Source organism: Prinia subflava, chromosome 2 (genome assembly GCF_021018805.1).
Source record: "Prinia subflava isolate CZ2003 ecotype Zambia chromosome 2, Cam_Psub_1.2, whole genome shotgun sequence".
In the NCBI taxonomy this organism is placed as follows: Eukaryota; Metazoa; Chordata; class Aves; order Passeriformes; family Cisticolidae; genus Prinia; species Prinia subflava.
In genome coordinates, this window is record NC_086248.1 from 46184400 (window position 1) to 46209169 (window position 24770).

A 24770-nucleotide genomic window follows, 5' to 3' on the forward strand; every position below is an offset into this window, starting at 1 on the left:
CTTAAGGCCTGTAAAGTAAGACCTCATGAGCCTAATTTTTTTTTTGAAACATAAATACTATATTTTTTTTAGTTTAGTTGATTAGCAGTAGGACCACAACATATACAGAATAGTGAAGAAATTCAGAATAGTTATAGACATCACAGTGTAAAAACTGTACTAGAGAATCTGATTTTTTGACTATGCATTCCCAAATGTGAGTCAAAAGGGAAAATAATTTGTTCATACCAATCAGGGTATAAGAAACATTTAGTGACTGGAAAACAGAATCTTAAAAAAAAAATGCACAGAAGTGGAAGCTGCAGACAATATGTTCACAATGGGTTTTCTTAAAGACACATCCTTTATCTTAAAAAGCTGGGGAGTCATTGCAGTGTTTATAGGAAACAGGGAAATGAAACACCAGTACATAAATATTACCTTGGAAAATATGTAGAGAGAGTCTTGAGCTTAACTGAACACTGTCCAAAACTGAAAAAGTATGTGGCACTTCCCTCAGGCAATTCCCTGATTTGACTTTCCATCGTACAGTTCACAAGCTTCCATTCAGGACTCCCATCTGAGGAGTCTCTCTGAGTGTTAGAAACATACCTGAGAGTTTGTGGAACCATGACCCCTTTCATCAGCCGCATTAAGATCCAGTCTTGGATTTTGCCCTTGTTTATTTCCATGCAACTGAAAGTTTAATTAAGTTAATCGTTGCTGACATATGTAATGAAGATTGAATCTGAAAGCAAAAAAGGTTTGTTTGTTCTGTCATAACTGTTCAAAAATGTCCTGTGGAAGAAGCTTTAATTATTGTAAGAAAGCTCAACAGATTTAGCAAACAGCTTCTGGACAAAGACTTCGTGGAGAATGTGAACTGTTAACTTTTGCACATTCAATTGCTTATGAAATATTTTGAGCATAGTTAAGCTTATCATAGGCTTGGGGTTTTAATAGACATCTAGACTTGTTCCTTGGGGAGAACAGATGTGTTTTTCAGTGGCTGGCCAACTATTCTCTCTTTGCTTTGATAATACTTAGGTATTTCATAAAACTATATATTGTGTTTTGTTGCTGGGGTTTTTTTTTGTTGTGGGTTTTTTTTTTTTTTTTTTTTTTCCCTGAATTCTACTGCTGTATGTTTATGTGTAATGTTTTTATGTTTAACTTAGAAGGGCACGGGTAACAAGACAGTGAGTGTGCAGCAAGATTAGTGCATCTATAAAATGCACTTCATTATAATAATAAAAAATGTATTTAACATTGTTACATGGTTTTCTTTCTTTAGCTACTGTTACTTTTCATGTGGAGAGCAATGTGCGCTGAATCAGAAGACATGTGCCTAAGAATCTGTGCTTTGTGTTGGACTAAACTTTGTTTTTCTGTGTGATCACTGGTAGGTAGGACGGAGAAGATGATTCGGGGTCAAAAAAGGAGGAAGAGGCTTTGGCAGGCAGGCAGGGGAGTTGGATGGCACAGCGGGCAGGGCAGTAGCAGCCCAGGCTCTGAGGGAAGAAATTGGGATGTTGTATGAACGCAAGAGGATGCTTTGAGCCCTCCAGATCTCACAGGGAAGTACGAAGCATCCAGATTTAATCTGCTGACTTTCTTTCAAGAAGCTCTCTTCCTCATCCAGCCCAAACTGCTAAAGACATAAGTAGCTGCCAAACAGCGGAACAGATGTGCGTCTGTAAGCTTGGAAGCAGGATCGTGGATAAAAACTTGCCATTTAACACTCCTGACCTGCGCTTTCCCTATCCTCTCACTTCCCTGGTTGTGGGGAGAAAAGGTCAAGAGTTGATGCCTCCGTGCAAATGGAAGACATGTCAAGAAGTGTGCAGGAGCAAGTACTTTCTCTTCCTTTTTGTTGACAAGCAGGAAAGACAAGTGGGCAGAAGCGGTTCCCGCTCGGTGTCCCCCGGCCCAGCGTGTCCCAGGGGGAGGCGGACAGCTGTCCCGGAGGACAGCGGATGCCCCGAGGCCCCTGGAGCTGGCAGCCCCGCTCTCGGGGGGAGGGTGGGCACTGGAGCTCCAGAGAGCCCCGGGCAGCGCCGAGAGCCGGCTATCACCGCCAGCGTGGGTGCGGAGATGTGCGTGTGTGTGGCGGGGTGCGCGTCTTGGGGCGGCTTCTCTTTATTTCGTTGTTGTTTGCCAGCAGCCGGGGCGGAAGTTTCACTCTTCCCCCTGGCCCGGCTCGGGCGGGACACCCTGGGCGCAGCTGCCCTGCCTCGTGGGGAGCGGGCAGGGCCCGGGAGCGGGGCCAGGGGCTTGTTTACCCCTCTGCCGGCCGAGGGCAGTGCGCGGTACCTGCGTGCCGCCTCGGGGCGCTCGCCCGCCTCCCGCCCCTTCCCGGCGGCCATTCACCTCTCGCCGCCCGCCAGCCTCGCCCTCCGCTGCCGCGCTCCCCTCCGCGGCGGCCGCGGCTCCGAGCGCTGGCTGCCGCCGCCGCCGCCACGGTGCCGCCCCGCTCTGCCCCCTCGGCCCGAGAGCCGGAGCGGCGGGCGGGGTGGCAGAGAGAGGAGCGTGGCTTCCCTGCCTTTGCCCGGCCCCCTCCCTCCTCCCCTCCCGCGGCCAATCGGCGCGGAGGGAAGCGCTCATGCCGCTGACGCCCCCGAGGGAGCCCCCCTTTTAAAATAAAGCGGCGGCGGCGCGGCGGGAAGCGGGGGGCGTGCGCCGGCCTCGCTCAGTCTCGCGCACCGGCGGGTGAGCGGGCGGACAGCAGACAGACAGGGCGCCGCATGATGCCCGCAGCCAGGGGCTGAAGCGGGTGAGGGACGAGAGGTCGCGAGCAGAAGGAGAAGAAGGCGGGAGAGGAGCCTGCAGCGTGTGGCGCCCGCTCCGAGGATGGCGCCGGTGAGCGAGCAGCTGGAGCCGCAGGGCGCGGGGGGAGAGCCCGCCGCCGCGACCCCCACGCCCGGCCCGCCGGCGGCCGAGGAGCCGCGGCGGGAGAACGGCGGCGAGCGCTGCCCCGGGAGCGGCGAGAGCGGGGCCCAGCCCCGGGCGGAGGAGGACGCCCCCGGGAGCCCGGGGTGCCCTGGGAGCGCTGAGGCGTGGGAGCCCCCCGAGGGCGGCTGGGGCTGGGTGGTGATGCTGGCCGCCATGTGGTGCAACGGCGCCGTCTTCGGCATTCAGAACTCATGCGGGGTCCTCTTCGTCTCCATGCTCCGGCTCTTCGGCAGCAGCGAGGACAAGCAGCTGGTCTTTAAAACAGGTGAGGGGCGCCGGGGGAAGGGGTTGGGGTGGTTTCCAGCCCGCTCCGCCTCCGGCCTTCCCCGCCCGCAGCCCGGGCGCAGGAGGTGTCCCGGCCGGGGGCTCTCGCTGCCGCTGGAGCCGCTCCGGCCGCCCGTGTCCGAGCCCGGGGCCGCGGGAGACAGACCCCTCCGGAGGGCCGGGCCGGAGCCTGCGGGGCGTTCGGGAATACCCCGAGGGGAAGGGCAGCTCCCCTCGCCTTTCTGCGAGGGTGGGCGCCCGCAGCCCTGCTCCCCGGCAGCCACCTCCCGGGGGATCGGGGACAAGCTCCGGGAGAGGAGCAGGTGTGCTCTCGCTTCTTCCACAGCTGGATCTTTAGGCGTCCGCTGTCGTGCATTATGGCTTACAATGCACACTTCTGGTCACTGAAACCTTTATTCCCCTGCCCGCGTTAGCCTAAAGGTTAGTCTAAATGATTAATTAATAGTGGGGTATAGTGACACTTAAAATATGTCAAGAATGGGCTTGGCAGTTGCCAAACCGAGCATTTTGATGTGCAGATACACTGCTGCAACCAGTGTCACAAAACTCGCCGGGGAAGTTAATGATATTTACTAAACTTTAAAGACATTAACAGTACTCTCACACGTTACTGATCTAAAGCACTTTAGACACATAAGATTCAATTCATTAAAAGGTAAGCATACATTCTGTTTTATTTTATGTGAGTTTTGTGTGGAAAGCGTCTTGTGCTCTGATTTTGTAAGGTGAGGAAATGCAGTTTTTGGTTCTTGGAATAACAACAATTGAAATTAAGAAACAGAATTAAAATTATATTTGGTAATAGTAAATAATGAAGGTGACTTATGGAAAGGATAGCTTCGTGTTAAATTATTAAAATGAAATACTGAAAAACAAACACTGTCTTTTACGTTTTTGTTCCTTTCTTTAAAAAAAAATCTAGCCTTGCAGAGTTGTAAGCCTGCTAGAAAACTTCTTCAGTACCGAGTGGGTGTTACAGACCTTTTGAAATTTATGTCTTCCTTAATACTTTCATAAGTGGGCCCAAAGTTGAGATGTTAAGACAAAGAAGTTAATTTTCCTCCTGCAGCTTATTAGCTATTTTTATCTGAAGTAGAAAACCAGGGTAGGTGTTTAGACTGAAGTAGGAAAGCTGAAGAGCTGTGGTGGAGCATTAAGTGATGTTCTCTCCAGCACTTGAATAGTTTGCAGTGCTATACAAGGTGTATTCCCCAGCGTTCTTGAGCTAGGAAGATGGGAAGCTACATCTGCATGTCATCTTGAGTGCCTGTTCCTCAGAAGGGAAATACACGCTCAGAAGTAGGTGCCTAGGCTCCTTAGCCCGAACAGGAGAAGAATGAGATTCAGAGAATGTGTTGTAAACATTTGCATACTGACCCGTGAGCCTCTGGCCAGTCAGAAATGCAGAAGCAAATGGGTGGCTGATTCTCTGCCTGTTCATTGTACAGAAGTGTAAAAATTGCTTTTTCTGAGTATCTGGTAGAGTAGTGACCATCTCTTAAATACTGTTGTATTGCACTTAAAAATTTAAAAAGTCTTTAAGTAGTAGTACAGTAGTGAAAATAATCAACAAGAGAAAGACTGAAATTATCTCCTATCTTCCAGAAGGGTAATTGCACCACTGGTGTCTAAGTGAGCCAAGATTGTGGATGTGCTCTATTCATGTTTTTGAAAACTTGCCCAATTGCAGAAGAGAGTGGGGGGAAAAAATGGAACCTGGCTGTAGAGCCTAGTTGTTTTGATTCCTGCTTAGAAGAACAGGAAGAGTTCTGAGTCCTGGATGCAGCCAGCACCTCCTGTATTGCTTTTCAAGTGATTTGAGGAAAAAAAATAAAGCTACAGCTGCACTTTGTTTTGCTTTATCAGAAGCATTCTGGTTTGGGTAATGTGGAAGGTGCTAATTTTGCTTTTTTTTTTTTTTTTTAAATTCAAATGGGTTCAAACTGGGGGAAATACTGGAAGATAGCTGCCTTGACTAGCTGACTTGTGTGCATGTGAAGGAGGACTGCAGATACAAGAAGTCTCCTGTAAACCGAAGTGCAGCAGATAAAAACCATTCCTTTCCTTTGAATGCCTGAAAGTACCTTGATAAGCTGGGATACTGGAAGGGAAAAGTCACTATGATTTTAGTGTTAGAGAAAATTCTAGCCTGATCATTCTCATGGCATTGATTCAAATACTTAATCTGCTAAGTCTCTTGAGTTTCGACTGATTGCAACTCAAACCTGGCAGTGGTAACTGAGTTAGTCAAGTTTAAGGGATTGGAAAACTGGAATTTGTAACAAAAGTTTTCTTGCTGTGGGGCTTTGCTTTAGAAAGCAAAGTTTAATAGTCTAATCCTTCTGGAAAAAAAAGGTAATATCTGAAATGCTGATGGTTTTTTTGAGAGGTATGAGTATTCTGGGTAGTTTCTTTAAGGATCCCAGGTGTCTGGAATTTTGCAGTTGATCCACAGTACCAAATAATTCAGATCTGTTTGTGGTCTGTTAGTGCTTTTATGTTTGGTGGATTTTTTGTTTTTTCACTACAGTTTAGCTGTTGCCAAGAGCACATGTGTTACCAGAAGTTTTTGGGTGCCTGGTCTTTTGAGACCACTCAGTAGTTGTCTCTTGCCTGGTGTTTTTCCTCAAAAGAGGAATTTAATAGGTTATAATAAAAGCTGCTTTTGGTATCTCTTAATAACATCTTGTAATATCTTAAAAGCCCATGCAAGGCAAAATGTGAGGGCACTAAATATCATAGCCTATGTTATTTTTGTTAGTGTTAGTAGTTGGGCAGGTGTTTATCAGAGTGAAAGGCAAAAAGGTAGGAGGCAGAATGGAGGAAGATGTAGTCAAGTAGTGACTCTGTCTAGCAGATGAGGAGTGGAAGGTACAGAAAGTATGGGCAAAGCAGCAAGGCTGTTTACAGCATGCAGCATCAGCACTCGATAAATAAGATAAAGAACTATAACTAACATTGTTGCTGGATTTAGGAGTATTAATGGAAAAACTTGTGGGTCATAGAGGGTTTGAAAATTCCTTTAAGGGACACGTTTTTATGAAAAAAATTTAATATGACTAGTAAACAGTATTTTGGTCCTTATATTAGCAAAAACCTCATTTCTTTGCTTATGTGGTGCACTATATAAGCAATTCCATTGTTTCCTTATGTAGCCATTTTTTGTTCAAAAACTAATTGATTCACAACTCTAGAAGAGGAAAAACCCCTAGTATACGTATAAAACTTCTAGAAAGGTGTGCCTGAAGTCTCAGGAAACTACTCTGTTCATTGTTTATAGTTAATTGTGTTTGAGGAACAAGTTGGGTGAAAAAAAAAACAATGGCAGTGGAATACAGGAGGCTCATGGTCCTTGGAAATATGGCAGACCTAGCTGGCCTCTAGTGTTCAAATGCAATTGTAGTCTGATCACCCTGGAAGGGAAAGGATTTGGTCCAGACCAGTCCAGGGTCTGGCAGGAAGAGCACTTGGCTCCTTTCCCTATTGGAGTTATCACATGGGGATGAGGAGCACCGAGCCAGTCCCACTGTTATCTCACTGATTTGTGGGCCCCATCTAGTCCCATGTTTTGCTCTCTTGATAGGTGCCTCTGTAATATAGGTGTTTAAGTGTGTATGTATCCATACTTGTTTTCAAAAGCCAAATAAATACTACGATACTAGTGGCAACAGAGATAAAAATAGTAGGTTTCATTAAAAAAAATCAGATAAAATTATTAGTTCCACTACTTTAATTGCTCCTTGTTCTATGATTTGCAATGCTGGTTCTGTAACTCTACTGGATTATTCTCTCGTGTACAGGTAGTAAGTATACCTGTGTGTACAGGTATCACCTGCACAGGTCTGCATCCACGTGCTTGCTTTGTTAGCCAGAGTTCCTAGAAGACACCATCTCGCCTTGCCTGGACTGGTTATCTTGTGCTTGCATGTCTCTGGGTTTGCCTGTCTAAGGTGCAGACTTTGGTGATGTATCTGGATATCAGGATGATTGATTGGCTGGCTCAACACTGTTGGCACCATCAGGGCTCTGGGACCTGGATTGCTGAAAGTTTGATATGGCAGGGAGGAGAATTCTGATTTTGCTTTCACATTCAGGCTAATTCAGATACTGAAAAGATAATGTTGAATGACTACGAAGATCTACAGTGGATAATTTCACAGGACAGTTTGAAGTTTTTCTGTACTCTTTTCTTGAATCTTTTGATATCTTCCTGAGTTTTCCTCCAGAGATAAAGACCATCAGCAATTTTGATATAATTCAAGTCCTTGTTGTGTAACATTTCTTCAGAATCACACTTATGTTTCTAAATCTATGGGCTGCTGTATCCAGTAAATTGGGAACCTTGGCAGGCTGGATCTGTGTCACGTGGCTTATGAGAGAGCAACTAATTTATCTTTTTAAGAAGTAGTAAGTCAAATTTGGAATGCAGAAGTTATCAGAGTACACAAGTATAATTTGTGTGAGGTACGAGGAAGTGTACTATTGTATAACACCTTGGTCTATAAGGATTACATTGCAGTGGAGGATGTAGGTCCACAAAAAGCTGGATTCCAGTTTTGAACAAAGAAATTAACAAGGAAACAATGGAATAGCTTATATAATGCACATGATTCAGTGCTGCTGTAGTCTGCTTTCCTTCTCATGTTTGTGTGGCTATTGAAACCAGAGTGGGGAATCAACGAGTTCTAAACTGAAAACTAACCTGATATATAAGTAGTGATTCCTTTTGTTCAGCTGCAGCAATTTTTGTGCCCCTTTGACCTGGCTTTGTGATTATAAATACCTATGTAAATGAAGATTCTGGAGTACCTGATGTGATGACTGGGTGAAACTAGAAAGTTGAAGGCAATTTCTCTAGTATGTTGTCTTTTTTTTTAGAACAAAATTATTAATACCACTACTGTTCATGCATACACACATGCAGTGTCTTTATGCCTCTGGAACATTTCTCATGTAGTCTTGTTAACTATTCTGCAGAGTGATTACTTAAGTTGTCCTTTTGTGGGTTTGTTTTTCTTTTTTCTTATATTGGATTTCACATTGGTTAGGTTCTTCCAGTTGTTCCAGCTGCAGGTTAACTTGCAACAAACAGCTTCATTAGGGAGAATAATCTTCCTAATATGTCTGAAAGCTAGTTACCAGTTAATATTTGTGGGTTTCTTTAGAGGCGGGGTTTCTTTAGAATTTCATAGTGATGAAACATCCCTATAGAATTCTAAAGATGATTGGCAGTTGTCACTACTCTGTCTTAAATCCACATGCCTCAAGTTATGAGCTCTGGTGGGCTGCCTGTCAGACAAAATTACATCCTCTAAAATCTCCTTCATACAAATCCACTGAAATACTAAGTTTTACTGTACTCTATTTATGGTAGTTTTGCTGCACATGAAATACCTTTCATACTCCCAATGTTATTTCTTTGTCAATGCCTCTGTTGCTCTCTGTTATGTAGAGAAGAAAGGCATTGTGTCATGTTACAAAATGAGGCTTTGCTGTTTGCTGGCATGAATGATGTACTATGATGACATTGTGGTGTCAATTTTGCATTATTTACATAACATAATGCTTTTCTTGCTGCTTATTATCAGTACCTGCAGTCAGTGAAGCTTAGTTGACTTTGAAGTTTTCCAGTGTGCATTACTCCTTGCTCTTCAGCTTTGTTTTGTTTAGTTGGTCCCTGTGGTCTGTTCAATGCCATCCTACTCATCCATTTTTTGGCTACCATTCTTTGAGGTTTCTCAGATCCCTTCCTCATTTTTGAGTTGCCTGAAATAACTGCTGTGTAAAGGGGAAGTTAGCAAAATGTGCATGTTTATTAATAAACTTTTTTCTTAGACTTAGCAAGATTTACCTGTGCTTAGTGTTTGCCTATCCATAAATGTGATTTCATGTTTCAACACAGTCTGCTTGCCTCTGGACACTTCCAGTTTTGTAATGATGCTCAGTCTCTTTCTCATGATTTCTGTTGCCTCCTAAAAAAATGTTATTGAAGGCTATCTTGAAGTTTAAATGTTATTGATCTCTCTTTCCATTATTGAGTTACAAGTCTTGTATGAAGCAATGTAGTAGAGTGTTCTTAAACTATGATAGCACAGAATGTCTATATGTTCATTTTACTCTTTTAGCCAGTTTGAGTTAATTAGAGATAATAACAAACTGTAGCCTCTACTTGGAGCAATGTCTACTACAGCAGGCATCTAAGGACCTTGCCCAGTTGGGTTTTGATCATCTGCAAGGATGGACACTCCACAGCCCCCAAAGTGCCAGTGTTTGACTACTTTGAGCAAAGAAGATCTTTCTTACCTTTAAATAGAATTTTCTTTATTTCAATTTGTGTTCATTACTTCTTCTCAGAAAACCACTGCAAAGAGTTTGGCTCAGTCTCTTCACATCCTCTCATGGGGTACTTGTGCATGCTAAGATTTCCCCCTGCAGCCTTTCCTGCTTGAACCTAACCAACACCACATCTCTGTGCCTCTCATCATGTGTCAGATGCTCCAGTTCCCTTAACTTTGCAACCCTTTGCTGGATTCACAGTAGGAATCAGACTGCCTGCTCCTCCTTGGCATTGTTGGTGTTTCAGGCTTTGATGCTTGAAGGTCTCAGAGAAGGTAAAGCCAATCTGTTGTCACATCCAGTGTCGTGCATTGTGCTGACCCCCTCCCATATTTCCCTCACCTGGTAAAATAAATACTGCACTAACACACATCTCCTCGGGAATCTGAGTGCCTGCTGCCTGCCACGCTCTTTTAATAGAATTACACACATCAAATATCATGCTATGAAATGAGAAAAATATTTGGAAAATTCTAACTTATATTGCTGTGTATTGGTAAGGATTTTCAATAAACATTCGTCTATAATGCTCAGCAGTTACCCAATTTGAAATTGCTTCTGCACTGTGAACTCCAGGGAAGGAGATGCACTGATTATTTGCATCCAAGCTAATATAACGCTGGTAATAGAACTGCTTAGTTTTAAAATAGTCCTTGTGTGAAGGAATGATATAGGCTCTTTGTTATATCTTCCACAGACATTTAATTCTTTCATTTTGTGAACAAACCATGCAACCGTAGACCATTGCAGTTCCTCTCAGTAAATAGATACAGAAAGGATAATTCTGAGAAAACATTCCCTTGTGATGTTACACTATTTGTTTTTGTTTCAGAAATCTAATTTATTGCAATAACAGCAGCTCTGTTTTAGATATTGCCTTTTAATTTTCGTGGGAACTGGATAGGAATGACTGGTTCTAATAGCTAAGTTAATAGCAGCCCTTTAGTAAGGACGGGACCAATTTAAAAATGATCAGTGCTAGTTTGTTCCCACACACAGGAAGGGATTACTGGGATCTTGAGCCCAGCCTCTGTTATCAGCAGCATGTCCATAATCCCATGGAACATGGTGTCACTTAGATGGTAGGGACACAGACTGGAAGTTGTAAAGCAATTTTCTTGCTCCCTTTTTGCTGAGTAAGCAGAAGCACTGCGATCTTTGGCTGTTTATCTTCTGCAGTGTGCCTTTTTCAGCACAGCTGTACTTTATGTATATCTTTTAAGTACACAATAGTTTTTTTCTTCTTTTGCATTTTTAAGAACATAGATTGGAGGAATAACAAGTAATTCAAAATGTGTTAACAATTAATTTAATTCTCTTAGTCTCTAACTGCAGTCCTCTTGGAAATGATTTGTAAAGTGCATTAAAGATTGTCTTCTGGCTCCTAAAGTGGATTTTAGCCATTTTTTCCAGAACCTTCAGTAAAAGTTCTGCAAATAGAAAACGCATTGAGGAAATAAAACAAGTCTTCCAACTTCATTGTAAAGAAGTATGTTGATATTGGTACCACATAATTTTAGCTGTATTTTATCAGTGCTGTAACTGAGCAAGGATAAAACATGATGATATAATGTTCTAAATAAACTATGATCTTTAAGCTTTTGCAGTCTAGGAGCAATCCTTTCTTTTGGACCAAAACTAGCTTTCTTAGGGGCAAGTTCATTATATGAAACCGGGAACAGTGTTCTTGTGTACCAGGTAGAAAAGTTTGTTTTGAAGAAAGAAAAGCACAAAAATCCCCTCTTTACTTAACTACAACATCAAAAGAGATTGTTCTAATTAGACATGTCCTAGTTTTGCACTTCCTATATTGTCTTGAAAGCTTAATTGAAAGCTTAAGATTCAAATAATTCAAGAGGAAAAGAGAAGGTTAGTATTCACTACCAAATGATCCCAAGTGAGTGTTGAGATGGGCTGGATCTTTGGAGACTTTTGTCTGTGCTGTCTCTGGTATCAGCACTCTAAACCTGTCTGCTGTCCTTGGGCCAACTTCTGTGACTTTGCTTTGTTTGCTTGCTGTACCCAGGCATGCACTAGCCATGTGTCTCTTAAGGAGCTGCTTAGTCTGCTCTGGATTAGGGTCTGGATGGCAGCTAAGCCACATACAGAGTGAGCAGTGGAGCAACAGGAATATAGGTGTAAAACAGAGGGGTTTGGTGGTCCAAGCAGGCCTTTAGCTCTTGTCCAAAGAGTCGGAAGCACTAAGTGTGCTTGGGGTACACAGCCAGGGCTTTCTGGGACAGTAACTTGATCCTGTGTCGTAACTGAACATGCTGGGACAATCTCAGTGGGTCCCACAGGTCAGACTGAGTCTGTTTGTTGTCAGTGTGCTCCAGCGTGGTGCATACTGTAGTAGTCTCAAAGTGGTTGGAACTGGCTGAGGACACCTGCTTCTCTACAATGCTGCTTGTTTTTATGAGAGAAAGGAAGGTGTGGTAGTGGTGCTTTACCGAAACCTGCTGTTAAACTCAAAGCACATGAGATTGAAATTGAGAGCCTGAACTGTGGTGCATGTTTTGGACATGACAGTGGGATGTGTCATGGTTCAGAGTAACAGCCTTATCAGAAGGTTGATTTAGTATGACTAGATAATATTTTTTCAAATCTTGAGTATACTATTTCTATGATAACTTTTGGATTCTCCTTCTATTTATCTGTGAAAATATTGCCTGTGGTCTCTTGAGCTCATTGGATTGACATATCCTGTGTGTGACAAAACTGAAGGTATGTACTTTAAAGAAAGCCTTTATGATTTTGGCACACAAAAGGGAATTTGAAGTTGCCCTTTGTTCTTTTATAACTTCAACTAATTTCTTACCTTTGAAATATTTATGTAGCTTAGGCTCTTCAAAACCCAGCATTGCATTCCAGACTTGAAAGAAATTAGAACTCTCAACTTATAATTTCTGCCACAGCTGGGTACTGGCAGTGATCTAGAAAATTAAATCAACACTAGGAAGTTTTCTGGAAGCTTAAATGTGCAAGCCTGGGATGTATTTTCTAATCCTATTAGAGTAACTCCATTTTTTACAAATTGAAGCATGAACCATTATCAGCTTTTTACACCTCTGTACATATCAAAGTATTTTGTTCATAGTGCAGCAGATTAATGAGTATTTAGTTTCATGCAGTGAAAGCACTGACCCTTGAAGCTGGAGGGGTAGAACTGGGACAGAATTGGGTAAATTAGTGGGAAGGCTGGAGTAGAACTGCACAAAAATAATATGGACAATGTTAATCTTTGTATGCAGTCAGAAGTTTAGCTCAGGTGTTATGGCTCAGAGAGGCTGAGAAGGCTCAGCTCTATTGTTATTACTTTTTTTTGCTTTTTCTGATATTAGGCAAAGAAAATGGTATGTTGCATGCAATTTATGCAACCTCATACTGCGGTATTGATCTTTTGTATATGTGGTTTAAGGCATTTAACTTAATGTGTGTTGTGCTCAGTGTCTGCATTGATGTCCATGGCAACAACTGTACACTGCATTAATAATTCTTTTATCTGAAAATTTCAATATTTCAGCAATTGGTCAAAATATTTTAAAAGATTTTGTAAATAATTTAGCTGTATTTATTAAGGATAATTGTATTGGGAAAATACAGGTTGAGAAAGGTGGATATCGTACAAACTACTCTGCTCTTGTTCTTTGAGAGACTGTCTCTGAGCAATTGAGATTTCTTTTCTGTTTTATGTGGTATTCCACTTACCAGTATTCCAGGAGCGTATTTTCCTGATTAGAGTAGGTCAGAGAGGTGCTATAAGCAGCAGACTTAAAACCCAGGTGAAAAGCTTTATCATGTCTTTAAAACTAGAACTGCATCTGGAGCTATGTGGTTGTTCTGGAGTTTCAAACAAAAAAGGATATGGATTCTTAGTGGGACAGCATTCCTCTAGGTTTCAAGTTAAGGATCAGAATGAAAAAGATAGAAACTTAAAACCTGTAGCAAATTTTCATATTGAAACTATGTTGTCTTCTGAAGGTGATAAATATTAGCATTTCTCACAGCTTGCTGTTTATAAGCAGTGTAAATTCTCTGGAAACCGAGTACTAATTCTTCGGGATAAGATCTCAGCCTGAGAGACTGCTGGTCAGTATATTGTCCAGAAGATGGGGATGGTATAAACAGTATTCTTAAAATGAAAAGACTTTCATTATTTTTATCAAGACATTGCTTTAACAAAAGAGGGCTAGGGCTCTGCTTTTTCTTGATCTTTTACAGAGATCTATAGAGTGCTCCATGAACTGTTCTGGAATTCCTCTTCAACACACTTATTTGGTGTTTTGAAAGAGAATAATTTCTGTGACTATGATACCACAACTTGGTTCCAATGGCTTAAAACCTATTTACTGCTTTTCTTTTGTGTGTTAATCTGAAATGTGGAATAGGGGAGGCTCAGTGGACTCTGAAAGATACTTAGGAGTGGTCATACTTTGAAATGGCTAACAGGAAGGTGACAAGGTGACCCCAACATTCACCATGTGCCTGAGAGCATTGACCAAATGCTTCTTAAGCTGTGTCAGGCTTGGTGCTGTGACTTCCCTGGGAAGCTGTTCCAGGCCCCAACCACCCTCCAGGTGAAGAACCTTTTCCTGATGTCCAACTGGTCACCAGAGAGAAGAGACCAGTGTCTGTCCCTCCTCTTCCCCCCTCGAGGGAGTTGCATCTCCCCTTAGTCTCCTCCTGGATAAACAAGATAATCTCAGTTCCTTCTCCTATGGAGTTTCCCCTCTAGAATCTCCACCATCTTTGTGGCCCTCCTTTGGATGCTCTCTTAACATTTATACCCTTTCTTATATTGCTGCACCCCAGGACTCGAGGTGAGGCTGTCCCAGTGCACAGCAGAATGGGACAGTCCCATCCCTTCTCTCGCCTGGCTTGCAGTGCTGTGCCTAATGCAACCCAGGATATGATTTGCCTTTCAGTTTATAAGCTCTGCTTTTTGTGAACTTTCAATTTCATGACAGAATAATCACAGTGGCCATGAACTAACTTTTTCTTTCAGGTTCTCCATGTCATTATTCCCAGAACTACCACCTATCTTTTGTGCAAAACTCATGGCTTGGGAGTGGTGAATTCATTTTAAGTGTGAAATTATATAATGAATGAAGTCCTTTCTTCTTGAATAAGTGCCTGAAGTGGCCAACCTTTTAGTGAAGTGTTGAGTGTAGCTTTGTGTGAAACAGACATCAGTTTAGTTGTGGGAGTACATGAATGTTTAGTGGGAGACTAAGAGGTAGTTAAAGAACGACTTACGGTGTTTACACAAAGATAGCTGAAATGAGTGGAGTTCAGGGCTAGAGTAAATGCAGAGGAAGGAAAAAAGAGCCTCCACTTATTGGGCTGGTGAAGAGGCGATCAAAGGTATCTGGTTATTTTAAAAGTGGGACATCTTGTTAAGCCACCCTCCATTGAGAATGCTGCATCCACACACATTTGCTCACAGAAGTGCTTCTCTTCCAAACTGGCTTGTAGTGCTTCTGATTACAGCTATGCTTTGTTGGCATTGTTTGCTTTGGCAGTTACTTTCTGTCTTTAGCTACATCTCCATTTTTAATGAATTAATTTCATAATTGTAAAGTATTTTCCTGTGTGAAATAGGTTTATCTTAGATGGGCATAGCGTCTGTGAAATTCTGTAAGTAATGAATTTCAGTTGAGTGTAAGACAAGGGTATCACAGATGTTTGGTGGTACAAGACAGTATCATAGGCTTTTAGAGCCTGTCTGTTCATATGCTTGTCTCCAATTTAAGGAGAGTTTCAAGTACTGTAGTCACATTTTTGCCTTCAGTAGTTATATCTGGCTTGTGTTAAAATAATAAATGGGTAAACTATATAAAGTTGTTCCCCTCCCTTACCTTTTTTCCTGTTTTTATCTGGGTCACTATGGGAGTCCTGAAGCAAATGTGATGGTTGGAGGGGTTTTTTAATGTTCTGGAAGGTATGATCTATGCTGAGCTGAGACTCAGTCTTCCTAAATGGCACTGGTGCCAGTCATTCAGTGATGCTTGGCATCACACTGTACCAGTAATGTGTGCTGTGCTTTCATTGGTGTTTTTTTCTTTAGCTTTGCTCTGCTTGTTTATTTTGCTGCACTGCTACCTTGGGTGACATTTTCAGGCAGTGATGCAAAATATGCAAGAGTGGTGTTACACCTGGAGAAACTGGCAAGGTGTGGAATTCAGCTGGCAGATTATGTGGATGGAGGTCTGTTGAGTACATTTAGTGGTTTGTGGAGTTACTCAGCCGGGGAGATGCCAGCTTTTAACTTTAGGGTGGGCTGAAATTCTGCTGCTAACCCAAGATGTGCTGACCAGATCTCCACTGCCTCTAGTGAAACTCTAGTCTAGAGTTTCACTCCTCACTCGGGTGCTTCCACATGGAAGTCGAATCCAACTCCAGTGTCCTGTAGCACACCAAAAAGTACTGTCATACCTGTGTGAGTGTGTGGTACATCTGTGTGGTCTTTGCTCTAACAGTGTCTGCAAGGACATGCACACCAGTCCACGCTGCTTAGGGGTCACATTTACAAACGTGGTCAGTTGGGTATTTAGTGGGTTTTTGCCAAAGTTATCTTTCTTTTGAAGGTTTATCAGAGCCTGATAGGATCGATACAGAAAGCAATGCCCTGTGGAACTCTTTGATGCTCTGATCTTGTAAGCAGTCAGTAATTTAGCTATATTTACTTATGAGCTTTCCATATGATGTTGTATGATGTTCAGCTTCTAATTGCTCTAGAATTTACTTCATGGCCCTTAGGAAAACAGGCTGATGCTGATTTTGTGGCCAACATTTTTGAATGATCCTGGGAAGGTAAATTCATCTTGTATTGGGAATGCTTAAATTCATTTATATAATTCCCAACAGACTGTGATTATAGGTGCTGGATCAATTTCAGCTGTTTCCAAATATGAGGTAGTTATTGGCAGCTTTTCCAGGTATGATTGAGGCCAGTGGTTTCTTGATGAGGAAAGTCAAGCTAGAAAGAAGAATAAAAATATTGGTGTGAAAACATCCAGAAAGTTTAAGTAGTTTACCAACCACCCCTGGTAGAATTGTAAAGCTTGTTCTTGGAGGCAAGATAGAGCTGTTTGGTGTTTGCTCCCCACCCCCACTGCCCTTTAATATTTTTGTTTCCAGTTTTGGTCTTGGCAGGTTGTAGAGCTGCTGGCATACATAGATGCCAGCCAGTGTCAGCCAGTTATGTCCTATCTCTGGGAGAGGGAGTTCGTGCTGAGTCCCACATTTGGTAGAAGCTGGAAACTGCCAATTGCTTCCTCTCTGAAGCAGTGCATTGCTTCTCTGAAATTTGTCATGGCAGGACCTAATGCTTTGCCAAAGTATCTGTGAGATACCAGTTGGTACCTGCCATTCACATTTTTTTTTCAAGTGTTGTCTGGGCTAATAGGCTATTTGAGGCTTTTGTTCATGTGTTAATTACATCTCCGGAGGATAACCAAATATTTGTGAATGAAATTTGGAATTTTTTAAGGAGGAAGCTGTCTAATAGGTAAATCTTCTAACTAATACTTAGATGGATATGTCCAAATACAAGAGGAATCATTCTGGTAATATTTTTTCTTATTCTAAGGAAACCACTTAAGACGACCTTACAGCAGTTAAAACTTGAAAGTATTTAGCTAAAACAAAAAAAATTGCAGTTACTTTTAGTTTATGTTGATGTTAGAGGCTAAATAAAACAATAATTGAATCTGAAAGCCTAGACATTGTTTGCTGATCTCTTTATGTAAAAAAAGACTGATTATGATGCCATTGGCACTCACTTGTATATAAGCTCAATATATTCTATAGATGAAAAGGTTTTTATTTTGTTTTTGCAATTTATTGAACTTGAATATTCTGCCTTATTTTATGTTGGGGTGGGTGTGTTGTTTTTTCTTTTTTTTAAGTTGGTTTGTTTTTGTTGTGTTCTGTAATTCTTTTAGTTTCTCTGGAAATAGACCAGTTGCTATGAAAATAGTTTGGAATAGCATGCTGCCTGGTTTTGGCTTAAACAGGTGTAGGCAACCAGTGGCACTGTTGGGTATCTGCATGGAAATGAAGAGGCATTTCCTTTTTTTCTTAACTGTTATTGCCTGTATATGGGCAGTATCTGGAAAGGTCAGTGCTGCTCTGTTAGAAAATGGCTTGAAGAATACTTTCATTTTTTTCCTTTCTGAAATGGTTCCCTTTTCCCCTTAAGAATGTTATCTAGACAATTATCTCAAGCAAATTGTCAAGTCTGAGTTCCTGTGTGTATTGGCTCTTGATACTTTACTGATGAAAATTGCCAAGATGAAGCACTGGTTTCTACAGTTTCTGTTTGCAGCTGTCTGCTTTTCTGAGCTCTCAAACTAGAGTTAATGCAGGAAAATGGAAATACTTTTCTGTTTCTGTTATTAATGGTTTTACTACTCTCATTACATTTACTTATACATTCCTTAAATTAAATTAGGTAAGATGTTCTCCACTTTCGACTGGAAAGAGGGAAATGTAGAAGCAACACTTAATCCAATTAATGTATTTTCCTGCTCTGATTCATTGTGATGACTTTGAGCATCTGGTGGTAACTGAGCATGAGTTGCTTAAAGTCACAGAAACCCAATTCCTATTATTTCTGCTCATTGAAGAGAATAAATGAATTACCAGACACTAATCTTGGGATAATTGCTTGCTGAGCAGGAGATCTTAGCTCTTAAAGAAATTAATTTTGTAAGTTTATGGAGCTGTCAGACCTAGTGAACTATCAAAAAAAGGTTAACCACAAATGAACAGCAGCTGAGCTTTCAGTCTGTTGTTCCTAACTATTGCAGTTGAACTTTGCAATATAGAAATACATGCAGTGAAGATAAATATTATTTCTTCCCCTTTGTTGTAGTTTAGTCCCAGTCAAAACAGGGACACCCTTATGGGTTTTACTATTATTTATTGACTGACGTTTAAGCTGCAGACTGAAGTTTGTCAGTGTTTCTGGCAGTACAGCAGTAAGAGGTATGTCCAATAAGATCCAGTATGTAGTGCTGTTTGAATGACCAGACCATTTTGGATTTGAGGTAACTGTTATTTAGGGTTGGTCCTCTGATTTTGATGTAGATGAAGGCATGTACTTTTTAGCTCTAGACAGTCTACCCTGGGACATAACATCAGTTTTCCTTACTCTCCTTCATTTGACATGACTTTGGCAGCTTAGTGCCCAAAATGCTTTCTGAGTTCTTCATAACTGCGTGGCCCTGTGATTTATGTCTTTAGGGTATTGTATTTGAAAGTCATGTTGCTTGTCACTGGTGGTCTTGCTCCTTCTCCTTAGAGAGCAGAGTGAGGGAGATGTTAGGAGCCATCATTCCTGCTTGGTGGTATTGACCTCACTGGAGTCTTCTACTAGGTCTGGGAGCAGACTTCCTCCCCCACTCATATCTGGAAATGTTCAGAGCCCAAAAATAATTAGATAAGCAAGCAAGCCTGAAATACACCTAAAATTTTTCCCTTTAGAGTAAAATGTCCATTAACTCATTTTCAACACCGTGTTTGGTTGTTTTTGTTTGTGGTTTTATTTTTGTTTGTTTGTTTGTTTGTTTGGGGTTTTCTTTTTGTTTGTTTTTTTTTTTAAGATAACTAAGAGGTACTTTAGGGTTTCTGAATCTTTCTGTCCTGATGGGTATTATCTATCTCTGTAGATTGTTGCTATGGGCAGTCAGTGCATTTTTTTGAGGCTATAAAAATCTGTATTTGTCTGTCAAATTCCTGTTCTGTATCTGGTCTTTACAAATAACAGTATATAGTAATTCAGATTTTTTTTCACTGCTTATCATAATGTTTAATACATGACATGTTTGATCAAAACTCCACAGGGATTCTGGCAGAGTGATAACAGTATCCTGGGTTTAACTTGGATTAAGTACTCTGATTGGAAGTAATTGTTCCATGCAATATGTTTCTGCCTGTCAATGAGAACTGCACTTCTGTCCTGTAGACAGTCTCTTTATTGTGGAATCTCTGCTTGAAACTTCCTCAACTTAAAAAAAAGTAAGCTTTATTTATTCTCCTTCCATTTATTTTAACTACTGTCAAAATATCAGGATATAGCAGACTTGTCATATAAGGATGTTATTATTAATATTCTTTAGGGACAAACTGTGATCCCTGTAAGTTGTGTTTGACTTGTATTCAGAGTGGGCACGGAGGCTTCAGAGCCCCTCCTCCAGTCCAGGTATCACCCATGGGTTGGTAACACTGCAAGTGTAAAAGCTGTGTACTGTCACAGGTACTTGCTGCAAATATGTGTTTTATTTTCAACACTCAAGAAGGAAACAGCATTTCCTTTTGCACTCAGGGTCTTCTGTTTCTGGATGCAGACACACTCTTCTAGGAACTTACAAAAGCAGAATCAAACCCAGCCTACAGTTTGCAGATTTCTTTCTGCCACAGCATAGCCCCAGTGCTTTTATTCCCAAATTTTAATAAAAACTACACACAGTGGAAATATGCCTACTATGGGAAAAAAGTTAATGTTGTATGTATTTGTCATTGCAGAATTGAATTTTGACAGTGAAAATATTAGAGTAATTAGAATTACATTTATCCAAAAAACTGTTTGAATAGATTGGTACAAAATGTAGAAGTATTTTATTTCAAACTTATGGGTCTTCACAAAGACAGTTGTGCAAACAAGAAAATGGTTTACTATTGGTATTTTTTGGTGGTCAGGGGTATCACACTGTGCACAGCATATCAAAAGCAGAATAAATTGAAAGGAATGTTATTATTTCCCCCACTGTTTTCTTTGAGTTTCCTGGACTACTGCTAGTAGAGACTTCCTCGATTTGGTGTTTCCCAGTGCCTCTTTTTTTTTTCTAATTTAGAGTTAATCAGAATTACTTTATACCTTTCTTGAGCACTTGAACGTTGATTTTAAACCCAGATGGTTCAAATTCTGAATTTTATGAAGAAGTTGGCATATGCAAAAGAATCGGTACACACATTGTACAGGGACAGACCCATTAAGATTGGAGTAGACCTCTGAGACTGAGCCCAATGATGAACACAGCACTGTTAAGTTCGTTGTTAAGCTGTGTCCCCAAATGCCTAATCCTCACGTTTTTTGAACACTTACAGGGATGGTGATTCCACCACTCTCCTGGAAGCCTCTTTTCAATGCCTCACCACCCTTTTGGGGAAGAAGTGTTTCCTAACATGCAGTACACAATATCCTTTCCTAATACAACTTGAGGACATTTCCTCTTGTTCTATGACTTCCTACTTGGGAGAAGGGACCAACCCTGCCTTGATACAACTTCCAGTCTCTAACTTTCAAATGCAAGCCAAAAACATGGCAAAATAAGAAGCAGTGGTGGCTTTTATTTTGCACACAACTTATTGCATACATCCCTGGCTGTATTTATCCTGTGATTTACTGCTTTTTAAAAATGGGGTTTGTGTTGCTGTGACTAATGAGTGGTCACATTGTGTCTGTGTGCTCACTGACATGACTGCGCTTGAGAAAAGAAACTGACCGGGTGTTAAACCTGGTTATAAAGGTTTTTGAATAATTGCATTCAACTTTTGTCTTTTAAAGTGATGTCTTCAGTGGTATGAGAAGTCTCCCAAGGAGAATCGAGAGCTGCTGACAGAAATATGTAATAGATTTTGTAATTTTCTGGCAGCAATTTCCTTATTAAAATTAATATTTTATTTACCGTTATAAACTTGTGCTACTTGGAAACAAACCTCTAGGGTAAACTAAGGAATGTTTAATTTATCAAAAAATGTGGTTACTTGTTATTTCTATTATATCTTCTTCCTTGTGTTTGGTAGCTATGGAGAAAAGAAACTCATTGCATAAAAATATTCCGAGACCTTGATTCATAATGCTGTGCTTTGTATGGATCCTCCTGTTGATTTGCAAGGAAGATTTATGACCCTTCCTTTCAAGTGCACTGGCAGTGGATTTTAGAGGAAATAGCCCTGCTTATGAAAACTCTCCTAGCTGTGGTGTCTGTATTAATGATAGGCTGGGTAGGATCTCTGGAACCCCTGTTCAGAGCAAGTTCAGTCAGATCAGATTACTCAGGACCTTTGTCTGGTTGGGTTTGGACAGAGATCCCATATTCCTTCTTCTGCCTCTTGTGTTATAGCTGTGCACCTTGGGGTAGTGTAGATACATTTTCACTGCATTTAGGTAACTGTAGATGTCAATAAGTTCTGCACTCCTTGTTCCTCCCAAAACTTTTCATAAAGCTGAAAACCCCCAAATCTGCCTGTCTTCCCCCCAATATTAGGTGCTCCAGCCCTCAGGTACCTTGGTGGCCTTCTCCTGCTCTCAGTCCAGTGTATCAATGTCTGTCTCTTGCTCTGAGATGCAGAAAACTGAGCAGCTCCAGACAGAGCCTCATGAAAATAGAATGCCCCTGTCCCTCAGCCTGCTGGTAATGCTCCTGCTAATGCAACCTGGAGTGCAGTCAGCTTTTGATTGCTGAAGGGCACACTGCTGGCTCACATTCAGCTTGTGTCCATGAAGTCTCACGTGTCCTCTTCTGTGAATCTGCTGTCTAAGCAATTGACCTGCAGTCTGTACTGGCTCCTGTTCGTTCATCCCAGGTGCAAATCTCTACATTTCCCTCTGAACTCCTTCTGTCTGCTGTTGTCCCTTTGTCAGCACGTTGAGGTCCCTGCACACAGCAGCCCTGACCTTCAGCATATCAGTCACTCCTTCCAATGTGATACAAGTTGGTATATGTGAAGTGTTTTTTAATATGTGTTATCTCTAATAAAACCAGCTGTATGTCTTTAATGCTTAGTAAGAGATTTTCATACTGGAAATTGATCTGAGACAGTGTTCTGTATCCAGTACCTGATGTTTACAAATTACTAGTGATTGGTGCTTACAAGGCTTAAAAAGCAATTTGTCCTGTTATAGACCTTCTTCCCCATGATCAGTCTGTGATTTTTGAACTTGGAGAGGCTGAAGTCCAACTGACATCAACTGCACTTAATACCCGTGGACTTCAGAATGCTCAGTTATAGAGGATGCACAGTTAAAATCTATTTTCTTAATATAATCCAGGCTTTCCTTGTGTTCTAAATGTGCTTTCTGATAATTTTGGGAGTCCCATCCCATTTTTGTTTGATGAGAAATTAAAAAGTAAATTTCTCTATCAGATCATGCATATATAGTCCCTCTCTAAAAACAAACAAACAAACAACAAAACAAAAAACCAAAAACAAACAAAACAAAACAAAAACCAACCAAACAAACAAACAAAAAACCAAACAACACAAAAAACCAAAACACACAAAGCCAACTGAACAAAACCCCACCTTTCAGCTGCCCTGACTTGAGTTGTCTTTTAAGATGTGGAATTTTGTCTCTTCACCCCTTCTCTGCTTTCCAGGTGATTAGTTAATGTTGCCAAGCAGCAGGGGACTCAAAATGGATTCCTTCTGGATGTTGCTGGAATCGCTCTCTGTATGCTAATTTGACCTCTCTTGTTTCTTTAACCTACTTTATTCATACCTCCGAGGGCTTTCCTCTTATCAAATAGAAACTTTGTTTCTCTAAGAATCTTTTGTGATGGATGAGCCCTTTGTTGAAAGCTGCTAGAAGTTCCATCCTTAAACATACTTTGAATGGCATGTTACTTTAGCATATCCAGATAATTCTCCATAAGTGATTATATCTAAACACTGTTTTTCTTAAGTCCTTTTATTCAAAAGGAGTTTAATCGCATGATTCATGATTGCTTGATGAAGGATAAGTATTTAAAGCTGCTTTTAGATGTGCAAAAGTTCATGATATTCAGCAGCTTTGAAGAGGTCTTGTATCAGAGGTGGGGACCTCATTGTGGTGAACAACTACTTCTGTTTTGTTTTACTGCTTTCTGGAATAAAAATTAGATAAAGGAGAAGAGTGTTCCTTTAGAAAGAAATAAACCTTGTAAAAGAATAAGGAAACTCTCACATCTAAGTTTTATTCTAGTTTCTTAGCAAAATGCAGAAAACATACTTAAAAATATAAATTCTAATTATGTACTGAAGAGCCTTTGTTCTTCTTGAGGGGTAGTTTTGAAAACAGTTCCTACTTTTATCATTGCCATATGGAAATGTTGGGGTATTTTTCCCCAAAAAACAACAAAAAAAAGGTGTTTTTTTTCTATCTTCATATTTTGAAAAAAATAATATATGTCTTTTATCTGGCTGTATTAAGGCTATGAAAAGCGTAGTGGTCTTGAAGCTTCTACCAACTTGCACCTAGCAAATATTTAGTTCTGATTGTCAGGAAACCCACTCTTTATGTTCAGCAGTGTATGGCATCATCTGTTTGCCTTGGCAAAAGATAGTAGATACTTGCTGACTGGGGGTGAGGGGCAAGGGGGAAAGACTGATAGAGACTTTCATGCCTTGCTCCTTGCAGGCCTTTGAAAAGCACAAGTGATCCAGTTTGACACTAGCCATCTTCAATATGGGCAACTTGAGTGAATTTGTCCTCTAAGGCACTATCCCTAGTTGCATTTACAAAAGCAAGAGAAACACGTAAAATTAACACTGTTGCTTTGGGACTTGTTATTTTCAAGTTGCTTTAATTTCTCATGAAGTCTGTAATATTCTTAAAAGTAGTAAACTGGTTGTAGAACTATCAGAATTGTTTAGTAACTATATTAAAAGTTTTTTGGTGTTGGTGTGGGTTTTTTTAATGGATTCACTTCAGAGCTCCTGAAAGTAAAAGCATTGCCTCAAGCTAAGCATGATGTTGGCAAGAGTTGTGCAAACTTCTTTGTGTAGTTTTTGCCAAAGAACCTCGTTCTTGACCTGAAATATCCCTCCTGTTTCCAGCTGTGAGCCTCATGAATGAACAGTATGAATTTTGACAAGCCGATCATTATTCATGCAGAATAATTCATTAGATCAAATTTTTGTTCCTAATTAGTTTCCCTTTGTTTTTTAACAAGATTTACTTTGTTGTTTTCACTGCCTTCTTATTAGCTCTTACTTTCTGCTCATGTCATTGGGTTGAGTAAGTAATTCTAAGAAATGACTGAAGGATGCAAGTGACGTGACGTTTCATCGTCTAGTTTAAATGTCAGATACCACAAGAACGCATTAAAATGCAACTTAATTTTATTGGTACATGGAAGTATCTGAATTGTGATGTTCATAAACCAGGAATACCCAGGGAGAGAATTAATTAAATTGGAGCTTTAAAAGAAGATTGAATTTTGAGTGGT

The 24770-nt window shown here is 40.9% G+C and overlaps 1 protein-coding gene across 1 annotated transcript in view; it reads left to right on the forward strand.

Moving 5' to 3' along the window:
• Positions 1 to 2368: 2368 nt before the first annotated feature.
• Positions 2369 to 24770, forward strand: part of SLC16A10 (solute carrier family 16 member 10) — a 63785-nt gene continuing 41383 nt past the window's right edge. Inside the window, exon 1 of the mRNA XM_063389822.1 lies at positions 2369 to 3196. Within this exon, the coding sequence (XP_063245892.1) occupies positions 2830 to 3196 (367 nt within the window). The 5' untranslated portion in view covers positions 2369 to 2829. The remainder of the gene's footprint in view (positions 3197 to 24770) is intronic.